The sequence below is a fragment of the Diaporthe citri genome (assembly GCF_014595645.1).
Source record: "Diaporthe citri strain NFHF-8-4 chromosome Unknown scaffold_3, whole genome shotgun sequence".
Lineage (NCBI taxonomy): Eukaryota > Fungi > Ascomycota > Sordariomycetes > Diaporthales > Diaporthaceae > Diaporthe > Diaporthe citri.
The window spans coordinates 802,010-819,205 of record NW_025064848.1 but is presented as its reverse complement, the minus strand read 5'-3'; the positions used below and the strand labels follow the sequence as shown (position 1 = coordinate 819,205).

The window sequence follows — 17,196 nt, the reverse complement described above, 5'->3', positions numbered from 1 at the left end:
AGCATATGGCTGGCTCTTCTCCCACCCAGAAATATCCAGGGAGAATACTGAGCTGTGTACCAAGTCTGGTACTGATTCAAATACGTGTTTACTAAACTTTTTGCCTTCATCTTGCCCATCGTAACCGGCCTGGTACAACAGGACGCCTCGGCCTTGAGCTGCTTGACCAAAGTAATTGCCATTTTGGGGACGCTGCATCCAACCCAAGACATTGAGGTTGACAGGGGCCGGGTCCGGGACCTGCAGTGACGTGTACAGGTGGTCGTTTCGATGCAAGACATCGCAGTCACAGCCGCGCCATGTGCACGCCAGGATAGTACAGTCACACCTCCAAAATTCTGATAGCTCAAGTTGTCTAGGCCGTCCAAGGATTCAAATGTCGTCGAGTCTTCCGGGCGAAGCAGTCTTGTCTCACTCAAACCGCCGACGGCCAAGTCTAGACGGACCTCCTACCAATGTAGATTCGGTGTACGCGAGGTATTATCTCCATGGCGTTCGCTCGTTTCTGACGTTCCAAGTCAACTAAGTCGCACGGGTAGTACCACGATTATAGCAGGCCTACCGAGTCAGTGACACGAGACTCAGGGGTGTCTTGCTTCACGTGTCTCACGGATCTTCGGAACCGAGGCTCGTAGCGAGAGAATTGGTGACCGGATTCTCGTTCCCCTAGGGAACCAGTACATGCGTGCCTCGCCTCTGGCTTCCTGCTCCAATGGGGCTTCCCGAATGATTGAAGGACCCGTGAGTGTCTCCGCAGGGTTTCTTTCACCAAGCATCACTACCTACACCACGAGGCACCTTCATCATGCCTCTATTGAATGTCACTCTACGGGCCTCAAATGCTCTTTGCTAAAGAAGTGCCGGCATATCAGGTCTTCTGTCCTTGACGGCACTCTAATCCCCCATCATGGGTGAAAGACCTGCAAGTCGTTGCCTCGCCATCAAACCTGCAAGTAGCGCGATCCACGTTCCCGCTTCAGCGTACCAAAAATTGACCTCTACCTGGGTGAAGTCCATGCCTCTTCAGTCTTGTTCCAAAATTGGACTGGCACACATGACCCTTGAATGTTTTTGCCAACGATTTGCTGCCGACCTTCGAGGTGTTTAACCCCTGGTGATACCACGGAAGATTCTGTTGCCCTCTCTCAGCTTCTCGGCCTGGTCAGTCAGGAAGTCCCTCTGCCGCTTCGCAACCGGGGGCTCAGAAACCATGCTCTCAATCTTGGGGGTTGGGATATCAAGGGCGACCAGGGGCGAGAACATGTTGTGCAGACCGCGGACTATGTGCCGCTCGACGACTTGGGTCGTGACATTGGCGATGAAAGTCTTTTGCTGAACCTTTGAACTGCTTGTCAGGACACAAGACCCGGTGAAAAGGAAAAACATGATAGCTCATACCTCGTAGATGGCAAGCAAGCAATCGAGGGCTTCCTCGCAGCTGAAATCCTCCATGTCCGCAGTGGTAGAGTTGCCCCAATTGGATACGGCATTCTTGACTACGTCCTTGGCGGAGGTCTCGATCCATTCTTCGTCGTCGACGTCCTCGTTCGCATAGTCCCCCAACTGCTCTAGCATCCGCTTCTGGCGCTTGATGTGCACACTTTCAGTGTAATAGTTATTGTAATTAATGGGAAAGTCCCTGGAGTCAGCCAATAGTTTGTCCAGTTCACTCAGGGCGTCCTTGCAGCGCTGCTGTAGGACAGGGGCAACGAGTGAGGACCTAGGTGAAGAGAGTGTCAGTGGCCGGAATAACTGTGCCTATAAAAAGGCATGACTTACCAAACACGAGACTTGATGTTCGTTGGCGTGATGGAAGTCAAAATGGCGGACACAAACAGCTCGCACATTTTAGCGACGCTCTCGATGTGGTCGACTGAAAGCTTTTCCCAGGCCTCCGACTGCTCCCAGAATAGCTCTGCAACCATGTTGGGGTTGAATGTCCCGAGAAGCTCGGTGCCTCGCGCACGTTGGAGGACCGTCTTCACCCATTTCAGGGCGTCTTTCTTGGAAAGGACCTTTGGAGTGCTTGACGATACGGACTTGGACTTGTTGAAATCAATCTCGTACTTGTGACCCCTCTCACGGAACTCATCGGCAAACTTGGTGTTTGCCCACTGGATGATGGCTCGTAGGCGGCGAATTGGAATGTCACAGTCCTTCAGGGGAGACTTGCCCTCCTTGAACCAATCATTCTCGTAGTGGCCACTTACGCCGGCTTTGCACAGCTCGAAAGATTTCAAGTTGAGGTCTGCGAAGAACTCGCGGCATTCCACATCGGTGGATCGCGGCTTTCCCAGCAACTACAGGCCATCTTCTACAAACTTTAGAGCCTTTTCAAGGTCCGCCTGCAGCCGTGGAAGTTCATTCTTGACGTGCTCAAATTGCAGCTGGCTCAGCTTCACCCGCAGGGCTTCGACGCCGACATTCTCCTTGGGCAGTGTTTTGAAATTGGATGTAGAGAAGAAGATTTTCTCCGAGAGGTTGCGCTCATCAATTGAAAATTCGTGCTCCTCAAATTTTCGGTTCTTGATAACGTGCCAACCTAGATTGGAAATGACATCCTCGTTGCGAGCGAGCTCAAGGAACTTGGTCTCCGAGCCTGAGCCAGCACTCAACAGGTCTGGCTTCGTGATGACGCCCAGAGTTCGCTAAAATATAGATCATATCAGAATGTGTGATGCAACTCTTTGAATGGATGGGAAATCACTTGCCTCTCCGCGTGGGTCAAATTTGCGAACCTGCTGAAGAATGGGCTGGTTGGCAGCGTCGTTGGTGGCGGAAACTACGGCAAGGCAAATCGTGCGGTGTTGTTTGATGTAGCGCTCTGTAATGCCTGCGACCTTGACCACATCGGCATTCGTTACTCCTCTGGTCGAGGATTGAATGATACCTGGGATGTCCACCAAGGTGAGGTGAGGACGATCGGGGCCCTGGATCTCAACACTAAGGGTGTCCTCAGCAAAGGCGCTCCGGCCATCAGAGATACCCATGATGCTCATGGCCTTGCCCATGATGCATGGCAACTCGTTGAGGTCTGTGATGGACTCGGAGAAGCTCTTCATCTTCTCTTGCTCGGGCTTGGGACGCTTCTCATCTGGGATGATTTTTAGATCCAGGCTGCTTGTAGGCTCTCGGCGAAGACTGATCTCCGTGGCAAAGCGAGTGCAAAGATTGTCGTTTCTATTGAGAGATGGTCAGAATCTGTTTGGAATATGAATGAGGGAGAAAGACAAACCTGGGGAACGGAATCTCGGTCAAAGCCTCTAGGACTGAGCTCTTTCCCGAGGACTGGTCACCGCAAACAACAATTTGGGGCAAGGAAAGAACACTTTCAAGTCCACACTTGCGCACTTTGGAGACAGTGTCGAGAACCCGACGCTGCTCATCGGTCTGCAAGTCCTCTAGGGACGAGTGGGCATTCATGCCGTTCGTGACGCTGCCCATTGTCGATGATGTATCTGAAGGCGAGGACTTCATGACAAGGCGAAGCTGGCCAGGTTGGACAACTCTGAAAGGAGGATAGGTGTGAATCTGGTAAGGGGTTCCGTAAGAGCCCTAGAATTTGGGAGATTGAGCTTGCGCAAGCAAAGCAACTTTGGATGGATTGTGGGAGATCGCGAGATGCGACTGAAAGTTCGTCTTCAACCTTGAATTGGAGGGGAAAAGAACAAGGTCTGCTGCCTGTCTCAAAGTTTTCTTGCTGGGTCTCAGGAAAGAGATTATGGGTTGTCCAAGAGTTTGTTATGTCTGGCGCAATGTGTCTGAACAAGTCTTGAACCGACAGGTTGTGCAGAAAACAATCCAAGCAACGAAGGGAGAAACCAGTGGCGCGAGAAGTGCGCAAAGGCGTAGAATGTCGTGGTGCCAAACTCAACGCACTGTTGTAGGCTAAGATGGAGTGAAAGAAGAAGATGCCGCAGTCTGCGAAGGGAAAGCTTTCGTTGCTAGGTTGATAAGTTGGGGGGGGGGGGCAACTCGCAAAATTTCTAGGTAGGTACCTTGGTGCTGGTTTTCGTCCCGACTTTTAGGGACTTTGAATGTCTGGATGCAAGGGAAAGCAAAGCACGGCCACTAAAGCTCAAATCAGTTTTGATCTCGCATTGTCCGATGCAAGGAAATTGGTCACTAGTACTTCCTCAGTGCCTCCTCGAAGGCTCGGGTCTCCACGATTGCCATGGACGGTAATTAGAAGATGGCCTGACCTTCTTACATAGCCGTGGATAGTCCCTGAAAGCCATCAAGGTGCGGTGATAAGTTCCGACTGCTCCTTGCTATAATCATCAGATGCTTCCATGATGTGATTTCGCCTTGCGATCCATCCGCACTCTCTAGAACTAGAAACAAGCTACATCTTAACCTTGTCCTTTGCCGGGATCCCCGTCCACGAATCATCAAGCAGCCATGTCCCCGCGGAAGAATATTTCAAAACCTCCCCATTCTTTACATAACCGAACCGAATATAATCGACAAAAGCTTGCGGTCCTCTCTCCCAAAAGAAGCTGTCCTTTCCCTTCCCATCTCCGAAATACACACGCTCCCTCTCCACGTCATCTACCAGCATACTAATCCCTTCGATCCCAGCCGGCGTAGGTGTCGACCACTTGAATGTGATATTCGCAACGGACATGTCAAGGGTTTGTGTGTTTATCTCCGGGTCCAAAATCTTCGGAATGGGGACCGGCTCCGAGACTGCGTGCTGAGCAGGGACCGTTGCCACCGAGGGTGCCGAGCTTGACCTCCACCGGAGCAGGTGGGCCGTTGCGACTGAAGCCAGCCAGGCAGCCCTCGCGCCAGTAGAACTCGTGAGTTGGAAGAACACAACCGAGTGCCCAATCGTCACCCACGGCAAGACCCAGCTGCGGTCGATGGCCTCCGGACACCTCCCGTTGATCTCCTCGTTCGTCGTCGGGAAGTTGAACGTCAGCGGGAAGTACGTCTTGACGGCGAGCGACTCGAGGCCATACATGTCCGAGCCCGGGAACGAGTTGGTCTGCCCCATGCGCTTGACCACCCCACAGCCGCCCCTCGCATCGTCCAGCACGCCCGCGTGCACCGCCGCCGCGCAGAACTCCGAGTCACCGCGGTAGATGGGCCCGCCGATGACGACCGGCCGCTGCGTGACCTCCATGTCCCCGACGAGGTGCGGCGTGCTGGCCGGGGCGGCCGCGGCGTCCCGCACGCAGTTCGCGGGGCAGCGGAATGCCATGATCTTGGCCTCGAACTGGCCGCTCGTGTCTGGGACGCAGTTGACGCCACCCTTGCCGCACTGCTCGGCCGATGGCCAGAACGCTTCGGTGCAGGAGAAGTTGCGCACTGATAGCTGTCGCGTCGTGGAGGTTTCCGGGAGCGGTGGGTTTGCGCTGTTGGAGAAGCCGAGGAAGATGAAGGCCCAGGAAAGAAAGAGAACCAAGCCGATAACGAATTTGTTTCGCTCGGACAGCCTCGGCTTCGGTCTGAGGTGGTGGTGGTCCTTCTTCGCAAAGGCCTTGTCTTCCGTTGTCTTGGGTGTAAGGTCCATATTGGGCAAGCGAGAGGCGATCAAAGCGCAAGTTGTTGTGGGCGATTGAGGTGGGAATAGGAGATGCAGACCGCCGGTGTCGACGCCGGCGTGGTTGGAGATGAAGACAGCTGTTGTCTGGAAAGGTTTTGAGACGCGGAATTTGGGTTTGGGCACGATCGAGTATGTCTTGCTTGGTTCGTCCAATGTTCATTGCGTCGAGGAGTCTCGTCTCGGAAACAGCTTGAAACGCCGACTTGGCCCTAGCCAGGACGCCAGGAGGCTTGCGCTTGGTCCCTCACTGGCCACAGGGTCAAATGCTGGGGGATCTAATCTGAGTACAGGTACTGCACAGATTTCTGAATGGTGGCTTTGGAGACCTCATATTGATAAACAACTGCAGAGCTGCCGGAAGCTTCATGCCGAAGAGACTTGGCAGTCGAGCATGCCCTGCGGCAACTACTCATGCCGCCTGACTGGGTTCTGATGTGCGCTTACATCTGTCAGGGCCAGATCGTTGGACCGAAAAACCTAAAAGAGGAGAGCATATTCAGAATTAGAGTGGAATGCAGCATGGTATCAATTGCACTGGGAGCCTCAACCGACTCGGGGTGTCCTGAAGACGACGAGCTCCACCACCAGAGTCTCGAAGCTGCTTCTTCTCACTTGATGGGGTGATGGGAGGGGTTGATTAACCTGCCACCCTGAGACCGGCGAGGGTTGGGGTTAAGCCCGGCACGTGCACTGTGTGGTCAAGGGAGCAAGACCGACTGCCAGTGCGTGTGCATTTGCTCGAAGAAGCAATGTCATTCAAATCTCGAGCTCCTGCTGTCCGCAGAATCATCTGTGAGCCGCTTGATGGACGCTCAAACACCGCTGTGGTAGCTTCCAGCGCGTCCGGCTGACTGTATGGAGTTCCTCGATCTGCCAAACGAGCTGATTCTCGCGTTTGGGGACTGGGCCGATCCCCCGCTGTCTGTCCCAAGCAAAGTGATGCCCCCCTGTCGTTTTGACTTACGCTGGGACCGGAAGGGCCCACAGCACAAGACTGCTCTAGATCATATCGTCAAGGACAGTGACTCCGTGGCCCCGGAGCTACGGGTAACCTTGTTCAACAGCCTCTTGGGAAGCCGGCCACCGGAGCAGACAGGGGCGGAGCAGGCGCACTTGAACCAATTGGCCCAGTATGCTTTGGGGAATAGAAAAATGGAAACATACCGGCATCTGGTCAGGCATGGGGCAAAAGATTCGCGAGGATGTCGAGCCCCTGAACAAAGCAACGGCAGCAGTGCGACCGAGCGTCAGGGTTTGGTGGCATTACAATGGTATAAGCCCGACCTCAAACTGGTGACCGCAAATCGGCTTGGGAAGGCTATGGGAAGATCTGTCTGAGGCTCTTCATTTGCGGCACATTTTGAAGTTTCTTTGGATACCTCGAATGGCATTGATGCCTCAAGCGAGAAGAAAATATCTTGGCCGCAATCTGAGAGGTAATTTTACCTGTGTGTGCTCCCGTGCCAGACATCGTCGCTCGGTCGATTTTCCCTTTTTCTGTGTCTAACATTATGAGCATGATTACATTAGACCAATTGTTCGGCGGCATGCGCAGGTAATCTGTTAGCTTACTTCAAGCAGACGGTTCACCACGGACTCAGTCCTAGACATCATCCAACGAAACCTAACACGAGAAGGCCTGAAGGTGGCCCTGTGCGTTTTGCAATTGCCTCAAAGAGGTGGTCATCGCATTCCGTGCTTTGCCACAAGTCTTGGTTGCGGACCGAGGTGCCCAATGCCGAGGCAGAGTACGCCCACCCAGCTTCCACAGTACGCCCACCCAGCTTTCAGCGTTGGCCCACCCAGTACAAGGAAATTGGCTGCATATACTAATAAAATATAAGTATACTTTAGATTTTACCCCTCCGCCCCTCTGCCCCTTTGCCCCTTTACCCCTTTACCCCTTTGCCTCTTTACCTTTTTATACCCTTTATGCCTATTTATACCCTTTATATCCTTTTATACCTTTTATATTCCTTAAAGCCCTTTTTATTATTTAAAGCTTTTTATACCTTTAAAGCCTTTTTTATCCTTAAAGGCCCTTTATTTCTTAAAAACCCTCTTTGCCCTTAGGGGCCCTTTTTACCCTTAAGGACCCTTTTTACCCTTAGGGGCCCTTTTTACTCTTAAGGGCCCTTTTTACCCTTAAAAGCCCTTTTTACCCTAGCTAAGGTAGCTTTTTAAAAATGCAGGGTAGCTTTTTACTTATTAAGAAAGTACTTAGTTTTATTAATGCATATTATTAAATTATCGGTTTACTGCGGACCAACCCCAAGGGAGCACCTAAATTAAGGGTGCCTAAGGCAACTATACTAGCTCCGATAAATAAGGCTTAATTATTAAAAAAAAGGGGGTTAGCTAAAATAAAAATAAAAAATAATAAATAATTAAGTTATTATTAAAACTCATTTAATTATCTTAATATATTAATAATTATATATAATTTAATAATTAAAAGTTTTATTGCTTTAAGCTAATTTTATAATAATTAATTATTTTAATATTAAAAACCTTAATGCATTTTTAATAAAACCATAAGATTAAAATAATTAAAATTATAAATTTAAACTTTAAGTTTAAACTTATAAACTTAAATTATAAATATTTAATAAAGCTTTACTTCTTTTTATTTTAAAAATGCTAAATATTTATTAAAAGAAATATATAAAGAAATTATATATATAATAATATATATAATCTTAAATAATAAATAATAAAGAAAAAAATAAGGAAATTATTTAAAATAAAGAAAATAATTAATAAATAATAAGTAATTTAATTAATAATAAAGTTAAGATATTTAATATTAATCTTTATTAATATAAATAACTTAAAATAATATATAAAAAAGAAAAATTATTTATAAAGAAACTTATAAAGTAAATATTAAGTATTATATTTTTAAAGTATAAGAGTTATTGCTATATTATTAAGATTCCTTTATAAAAATAGCATTAAAACCTTAAGGTAAGGTATGGCTTATTATTAATAAATAAGAAAATAAAAATATAAGCGGTATATAAAAAAGCTCTTAAGTTACTTAAAAATCTTAAAGAGGCTTTTTCTTAAATTAATAAATAGAAATTAATTATAGCTAAGAGTTTTTAAAAGGGATTACTTAAAGTTAAAAATATAATAATATAAGTTTTAAACTTATTGCAAGCTATAAAAAGAATTTTACTTATATAAGCAATATTTATAAAATAAGTTTAAAGATAAGCTATTATAAATAAAAACTTTATATTTTAAGAAATAAGAAATAACTTTTATTATTATGGATTAGCCTTGAGTATTTATTAAAAGGTACTTAAAAGGAGTTATGAATTGCAATATTTAAGAAGTAAGTTAGGCCTTAAAAGGGCCTAACTTTAAATCTATCTTTTAAATATATGCCCCATTACATAAAAGGGTTAAGTATAGTATAAGCTTGGCATGGGTATGCATTATGGCTTGGGTAATAGCTTAAGCTTATTACATAGCCCCCTTTTCGCTCTTATATTATGCATAGTAAGGATTAAACCCAGGGCTCTTATAGTTTTATGTTAATTACGCATTTACTATATATATAGTTCTTTATTAATACATTGCAATTATATATAGGCTATATATATTAATTATGCTGGGGCTTATTTATGCTTAATTAAAAAGGTATAGGCTGCATATCCTTACCCCGCTTTATTAACGTTTATGCACTCCGCGGCGTTATAATGCATTAAGTTAGCATTATATTATAATATATATTAAGTATAATATATGTTAGCTATATACTTAGCTTGTTGCTATTTACTTATTATAATAATTATAAGCCATTAATTTTTTAATCTTAATTTACATTATAATATAATTATTTTATGCTTAAGTTTCTTTTATATTGCAATTATAAAATATTGCAACCTTCCTTTAATAACTTTATTACATAGCTATAATATTAATTGCTTATTATTATTATATACTTATATTACCTTGCCTTACCTTAATTATTATTATTAATTAAATAAATTACTTTTATTATTACCTTATCTTTCTTTTAGCTTATGCTTAATATATAACCTTAATAACCTTAGCGGAAATATTTCCGCTAATTAATAATACCCTTATAATTCCTTATTACTTATATTATAAACTTAACCCTTTAATTAATAACGCCCCCCTTATATTATTAATAATAATACTTATATAATTCCTTACTATATTAACTTACTTATTTTATAATATACTTAACTTATTAGCTGGGTTACATATTGCAATACGACGTTTAATTAGTATAATGGTTTTATCGTTATTAATTATATAAGGGAGAAAGGCAAAAGGCTTGATTATGTTAGTTATTTTATATGCAGCGCTAAGGCTGCTGCTTATTAGGTATCTTAATAGGTTAAAGCTACTTAATCCTAAACAATTCTTTATATAAACAATATTTATTATTCCCATATTAGCAGTTTTTATTTTATAAGTGCATGCTACTTTTAAAAAGTATAAAAGAAAGGAAAATATTAAGTTAAATTAAACTTAAGATTAAAAGGCAATTAATTAATTATATATATAAGTTAAATTATAAATATACTATCATTTCGCTACGCCATATTATTATAAAAGGTAAGCATATAAAAAGGCTTAAGTTATTATTAAGAAGTTAAAGGTTAATTAATTTATTAAAGTATATAATTAATAGGTAAAAGTTAATTAAGTATGCATATATATTAAAATATCTTAATTATATAAAGTTAAAAAGCTTAAAAGGTTGTAATTGCTATATAAATATTTTATTTATAATATATTTTATAAACTTATGCTTTTATTACTTATAACGCTTAAATTAAATAAAAATTAAATTAAATTCCTAAATTAATAATATTATTATCTAATTTTTAACTTATAATATGCCTTAATTTAATTTAACTTAAGCTTAATTATGCTTAATCTTTATAATTAAATAAAGATTAATTAATTATGAAAAAAAGATAAGTAAGATAAGTTATAAAGATTAGCAAATAAAATATTTAAATAAAGAAAAAAAGTTAAGTATAAGGAATTATTAAAAAATTATTTAATATTAATTAAGTTAATAAATAAAAATATATATAAAATTAATATATAAGTATTAAACTATGAAATTTAACTAAAAATGCTTATTAAATATAAGCTAGTAACTTAAGTGCTTATAAAATAATAATAACCCTTATTATTTAAACCCTTAATGCATAAGCATTATTATAAAAATCTTAAATATAAGGTTTATTTTTAAAAGGGATGTAATTTAAAGTTAATTAATTACATTATATTATAAGGTAATTTATAAATAATTAATAAATATAAATTAAACTTTTATACTTTTATTATACATTGCCTTTAATTAAAAAAGTTATCTTATTACCCTTTATTAAAAACCTTTAATAGTTTTATTTTTATAATTATATAATATGCATACTTAAGTTAATTACATTAATATTAATATAACAACCTTATAATATATAATATAATAATAATATTTAAGATTATATTAATGCAATTTATTAATAAGTTATTAAATTATACTTTAGCAATTTAAGTTTAAGCCTTAATGCATTATAATTTTCCTAACTTTTTGCTATATTTAAATAATTACCTTATCTTTTTAGCTATAATTTATATAACCTTATACCTTAATTATAATATTATTTATATTTATAAAGCGCTAAAAAATGCTATTAAGGGCATTTTTTATAAAGACATTAGCTAGGTTATAATTTTTAATAATTTAATAAATTTTAAAAATCTTATATTTTTTATATAACTATTAAAAAGCTATAATATTAATTATAAGGCATTTTTCTTTTATTATATTAAGCTTAATTAAGCATTTATATAAGAAGTATAAGTTAATGCATATTATAAAAGGAATTATTATAATATTTAAATGTATAATGATTTAGCGTAAAGTAGCTGCTAGTATTATAGCTATATTAAAGCTATTAACCATGCCATAAATTTTTAAAGTTAAAACGCTTTAAATTACTTTTTAACACTTTATTAAGAATTAATAAATAATATTGCCTTTAATATTTTATTTAAAAGCTTATTAAGTTTATATTTTATTTATAAGTATAATAATAAAGCTAATTTATAAGCTAAAGTCCTTATTATTAATAAATAAGCTATTAATAAAGATTATTAATTTAGCTTAAAATAAATTTAAAAGTATATATTAAAGTTTACGCTTTAAATTATTAACTTATTATTATAGCTAATAATTTAGCTTATTATAATTTTTATAAAAAAGCTTTTAAATTTAAATTATTATTAATAAATTAAATATTACTTTAAGTTAATAAATAAAAGCAAGGTATACTTCTTATATATATTGCTTTATATATTATTAAGCATAATTATTAGCCTTATTATTAATAAGCATAATCTTTTTATTTTAGCCCTTTTAATAAAGATATAAAATACCTTTATTAAAAATGCTTATTATTATATTATTAAAAATAAGTAACTTATTTATAGTAAGTATATTTTTTAGCTTGCATTAAATGCCCGCCTTATTAATTTTTTGCTTTTTTAGCTTTAAAAATGCCAAAGTATTAAGGGATAATATATTATTAATTTATATAACAATAATAATAAATGCATTCTTTCTTTAATTTATAATTAAAAAATATAAGTTATATACTAAGATAACTATATTTAAATTATTATAATGAAATTTATAATAAGTTGCCTATTAATATATATTAAATTTAATAATGCTATATAGCGGTTTAATAACTTGCATAATAATTTCAAAAAGGTATTTATTTTAAATCTTAAGGAATAAATAATATAAAATAGGTTACTTAAGCTTAAATTTTAATTAAGGATATGCTTAAGTAATATTTTAAAGCTTTATTTAAAAGCCTTATGCTAAAAGAAATAAAGTTAAAGTAATTAAAAGCTTTTAGCTAGCTCTTTAAATAATTAAAAACTGCATAAAAATATTATGCTTATCCTTATTATTATATTTAACAATAATAAGCCGTAATTTCTTATATGGCTTTTTAATCTTACCCTTAATCTTATAAATAATATATAACTTAAAAAGTTAAATACCTTTATATATTTTAAAATTAAAGCATTTAAAGTAAAAAACGCCATTACCAATTAACTTTATAATTTCTCTATAATTAAATTCCTTAAATAGGTTACCTAAGGTATTAATTATATTATTACATTAAAGCTTTAAAAAGAAATTATAATTCTTAACCTTTCGCTAAGTAAAATATATCTTTTTTAGCTTATTCTTTAATCCCTTAAGCCATTTATATTATTAAAGTTATAATAATTTTAATATTGCTAGGATTAGATTTAATTTAAATTAAATAAGCTTATTAAGAGCATTATTTAAGTTAGAAATTAACTAAATATTATCTTTGCCATTCTTATCTTAATAATACGGCTAAATTAATATTAATTAAAAGATTATTAAGCTGTTTAAAGGATTTAATATAAGGTTATGTTTATTAATATTAAGCAACTTATATAATCTTTGCTAATTATGCTTTTCTCGCTATATTTATATATTACTTTATAATAAAAGACCTAATACTTTTATAATATTTAAGCTATTATAAGTATTTAAAGCCATATTAATTTATTATTTAATATAAATCTTATATAATTTCCTTATAGCTTTTTAAATAACCGCTGCTTTTTTAAGAGTTAAGGAAGTTAATGCAAAGTTTTTTATAAGTTTTAAATATATATTAAAGATAAAAAGTATTAAAATAATGTTATTAAAGCTAATTATATTTTTTATTACTTTAATGGCTATTTATAAGATAACTTCCTTAATATAAGTTCTTAAGAGTTTAGCATAAAGAATATTAAAAGCTTATTAAAGCAAAGCATAATATCTTTTAACCTTGCTAATAAATTAATATATCTTTATTAATATTTACTTATAAGTAATGCTTATAATTTATATAATGCTTTAAAATTTTGCTAAGGTAAAATTAATTTTAACGTTATAAATAATATAATTAGGAGGTTTTAAATAAGTATTTATTTAGCATTATTAAATAGCCTCCCATATATTCTTTATAAAAAGAAAGATAAAAAATTGCCTAGCTTAAAAAGAGGTTGCTAAATTAATAACTTATAAAACGGGTAAATTAAGTAAATATATAATATTTATAATAATCTTATAATTAAAGTTAATATTATTTTAAAGGTTAAACTTAAAACATTATAATGCTATAAAATAAAGTTAATAATAATAATAAAACTTAAAAATTACTTTTAAAATAAAAGAATTAATATTATTATAATTAGCATTAATAAAAAGGCGCAAAAGATAATTAATTAAAGAGTATTTAAACTTATGATAAAGTTATTAAAGCTTTATTTTTATTAAAAATATTGCTAGCATATTATTGCCTCTTATGTTAAGGAAAATTTATAAATATTCCTACTTTTAAATAATTAAAAAGGTTTTTTTTAAGTATTTATCTTTTTATTAAACTATCTTATTAGTAATATTATAAAAAAAGAGAAAGTTTTTATTTATATCTTAAATATAAAAAAGGAAGGGAATAAGCTTATCCATAATATAAAACGTTAATGGCCTTGCTAAAGTATTAACTTATATTATATTAAGTAACTTAATAAATAAGCTTAAGCTAAATTATATTTATGCTTTGCTAACTTATATAATATTTAAGTATATAAAAGATATTTAACATTATAAAGCTTGAAATTGCTTATATTTAATTATTAAAAACATTGCTATATTTATATTTAATATAATGCCTTAATATTATTAATAAAAGTATTAATCTTAAATAATAAATACTTTTATTAATAAATAATTTTTAAAGTTAATATAAATATTAAAGCTATTTATACCGCTAAAAAAGTTATAAAGGAAAGCTTAATTTATTAAAAAAGTATAATAAATACGCCCCTTTTTGCTATTATTAATAGCTAAAGTTATTATAATGCTAATAGCTTTAAAGTTAAAACCTTTAAAGCTAATAAGAAATATATTAAACTTATTATTATTAACTTATTATTTAGTATTCTTATATATATAAATATATATAGTTTTAATATATTATTAATTTTTAAGTAAATAATTTATTAATTAACATTTCTCTTTATAATATATAAAATATTTCTTCTTCCTATGTTATATATTGCCATTATTACCTTCACTAAGCTGATATTCGCCATTATAGCCACCTTTATAAGGTTTTTTACTATAATTATTGCCTTTAAATTAATAGGGCTAGCTTAGGCAGAAATTTAATTAAAAGCTATTACCCTTAAAAAAAAGTTAAGAATATTTTAAGCATTAATTATTATTATTATATTGCTTATTAAAATAATATTACTTTTTAATATTTATATTAATTAAATTATTATTATCCTAATTATTATAATTATTAATATAACCTTATTTATAAGCTTATTAATTATCTTTTATAATTATATATTATAATATAAGGTTTTAAGCCTTTAATGCTTTAATATATTATTATAAGATAAAGTAAAGTTACTTAATATTTATTAGCGCTATTAAGATAGCATAATAAAATTTAAGAATACCTTATATTATTTATAAAATTATATTTTATAAAGAGCCATCCTTATAAGTAATATACCTAAGTACTTTATAATAAAGCCGCATTTTATTAATAAGCATTTAAAAAATATTTACATAGCTTTTATTTAAGTTTTTTTATTAAAAAGTAAAGAAAGTTAAAATATTTTAATTTATAAAATAATTATAATAATTATTATTTATATTAAATTAATTCTTAAGTTTCTTATATACTTAAGTAAATAAGTCCTTTTAATTAATAACTTAAGTATAATATATCTTTATTAATTTCTTAAGTATATATAAAAGAGCTGCTTTAAATTATTAAGGCTAAATTTATAAATTGCTATAAGCCTTATAAAAAAAAAGGATCTTATTATTAAGAATATTATATAATTCTTTAATAAATATTTTATTTTTATAATAATATTTACTTAAGTTAGCTATTATATTTAAGTTAAATAGGAAGTTCTTTATTTTTATTAAAGGTAAGAAGGTATAATAATTATATGCTATATAGAAATTATTAATTAAAAAAAGGTTATTGCCTTTTTTTAATAAATTAAAAGGTTTTAAAGAGCTATTACTACCTTTATCGTTATCATTAAGTAAGCTGGGTAGTTTAAGTAGTTTAGAATTAGGAGAATTATTATTATTAAGTAATTCCTTAGCTTTTATTAAGGTATAATTAAAGTTAGGAATAATATAAATATTTAAATTATAACTTTAAATTTAATTAATTTTAAATATAATGCGGTATTTTTGCTTTTAATTTATTAACTATTTAGGATAGTTTAATGCTTTAAGGATATATATTAATCCCCTTAAGGTATTTACTTCCTAAGTATAAATGCTCTTAACTTAAAGAGTCTTTTTAATAATACATAATAAGTCTTTATTAACTTACATAAACATCAGCTTAATTTAGTTATAAAAGTCCTTAATAAACGCTTTATATGCCTTATTATTTAATATATATGCTATAGCTTAAATTTAGCCTTAAATATAAATATTTAAGTATTATTTATTGCTAAGAAATCTTAGGGAATTTATTTATATTAAAGGATTAAATATCTTAATAATGCTTTTAAGTATAGGAGTATAATTCATTATAATTAATATTAATAAACTATTTTAGCTAATAGTGTTATTTATTATATTTACTATATTATTATTATTTCTTATTATTTTAATGAAGTAATGATAGGGGTGTATTTAATTTAAAAAAGGGAGTAATGGGAAGAAGAAATAAGTAATATTAAGGAAAAACAAAGAAGTTAAGGGTTACTTTTATAACTTAGCCATTAAAAGGCAAATTAATTCCTTTCTTTAAATTTATTTATATAATGAAATATATAAGTAAATATATTATTAATGAAAATAAATATTAATTTAATTCTTTTAATTATGGCTATTAAATTTAAAAGTTATTATTAAGGTTATTTAAGATATAATAGATATGTATATGTTAAGGGTAAGGGAGTTTGCCATGGTTTTTTACTATAATGATTACCTCTTTATACGTTAGGTATTATTATTATTATAAATTGCGCCGTATAAATTCATAATGTTAATAATGCTAATTAATATAATCAAAAGGTTATCTTTTTAGGCCTTGTTAATTTATAATCACCCTTATAATTACTAATTAATATTAGCTAAGTTATATATTATAATATAATATTTAGTTAATATAATGGTTTTATCGTTATTAATTATATAAGGGAGGAAGGTAAAAGGCCTAACTATGCTAGCTATTTTATATGCAGCGCTAAGGCTGCTGCTTGCTAGGCATCTTAACGGGTTAAAGCTGCCTAGTTTTAAATAGTCCTCTATATAAATAACATTCATTATTCCCATATAACTTATATTTAATAATATTTTTATTACGTTTAGCCTATGCTTAACTTACACCTATAATATAAATGCATTAACCTTGCTATAATCTTAATATTTAATAAGATAATGTTTATTAATAAATTTAATAAAAATTATAATAGCTAAGGTATTGCTATTATTAATGCTAAAGAAAACCTACCTTATTTTTTTTAATAATAATAATTAAAACTTAAAGGGTTATCATGCT

General features: G+C 33.5%; 2 protein-coding genes across 2 annotated transcripts; both read right to left on the bottom strand.

Moving 5' to 3' along the window:
• Positions 1-1,104: 1,104 nt before the first annotated feature.
• Positions 1,105-3,444, bottom strand: INS49_007829 (uncharacterized protein; the record flags this gene model as incomplete). Its single annotated transcript, XM_043168576.1, has 6 exons — positions 1,105-1,338; positions 1,399-1,720; positions 1,780-2,258; positions 2,319-2,648; positions 2,739-3,180; positions 3,236-3,444. The coding sequence occupies 6 exons, from the start codon at positions 3,442-3,444 to the stop codon at positions 1,105-1,107; spliced, it is 2,016 nt and encodes a 671-aa protein (XP_043026256.1).
• A 901-nt stretch (positions 3,445-4,345) lies between these two features.
• INS49_007828 (uncharacterized protein) lies at positions 4,346-5,518 on the bottom strand (the record flags this gene model as incomplete). Its single annotated transcript, XM_043168575.1, has 1 exon — positions 4,346-5,518. One exon carries the CDS (start codon positions 5,516-5,518, stop codon positions 4,346-4,348), a length of 1,173 nt encoding a protein of 390 aa, XP_043026255.1.
• Between the last annotated feature and the right edge of the window lie 11,678 nt (positions 5,519-17,196).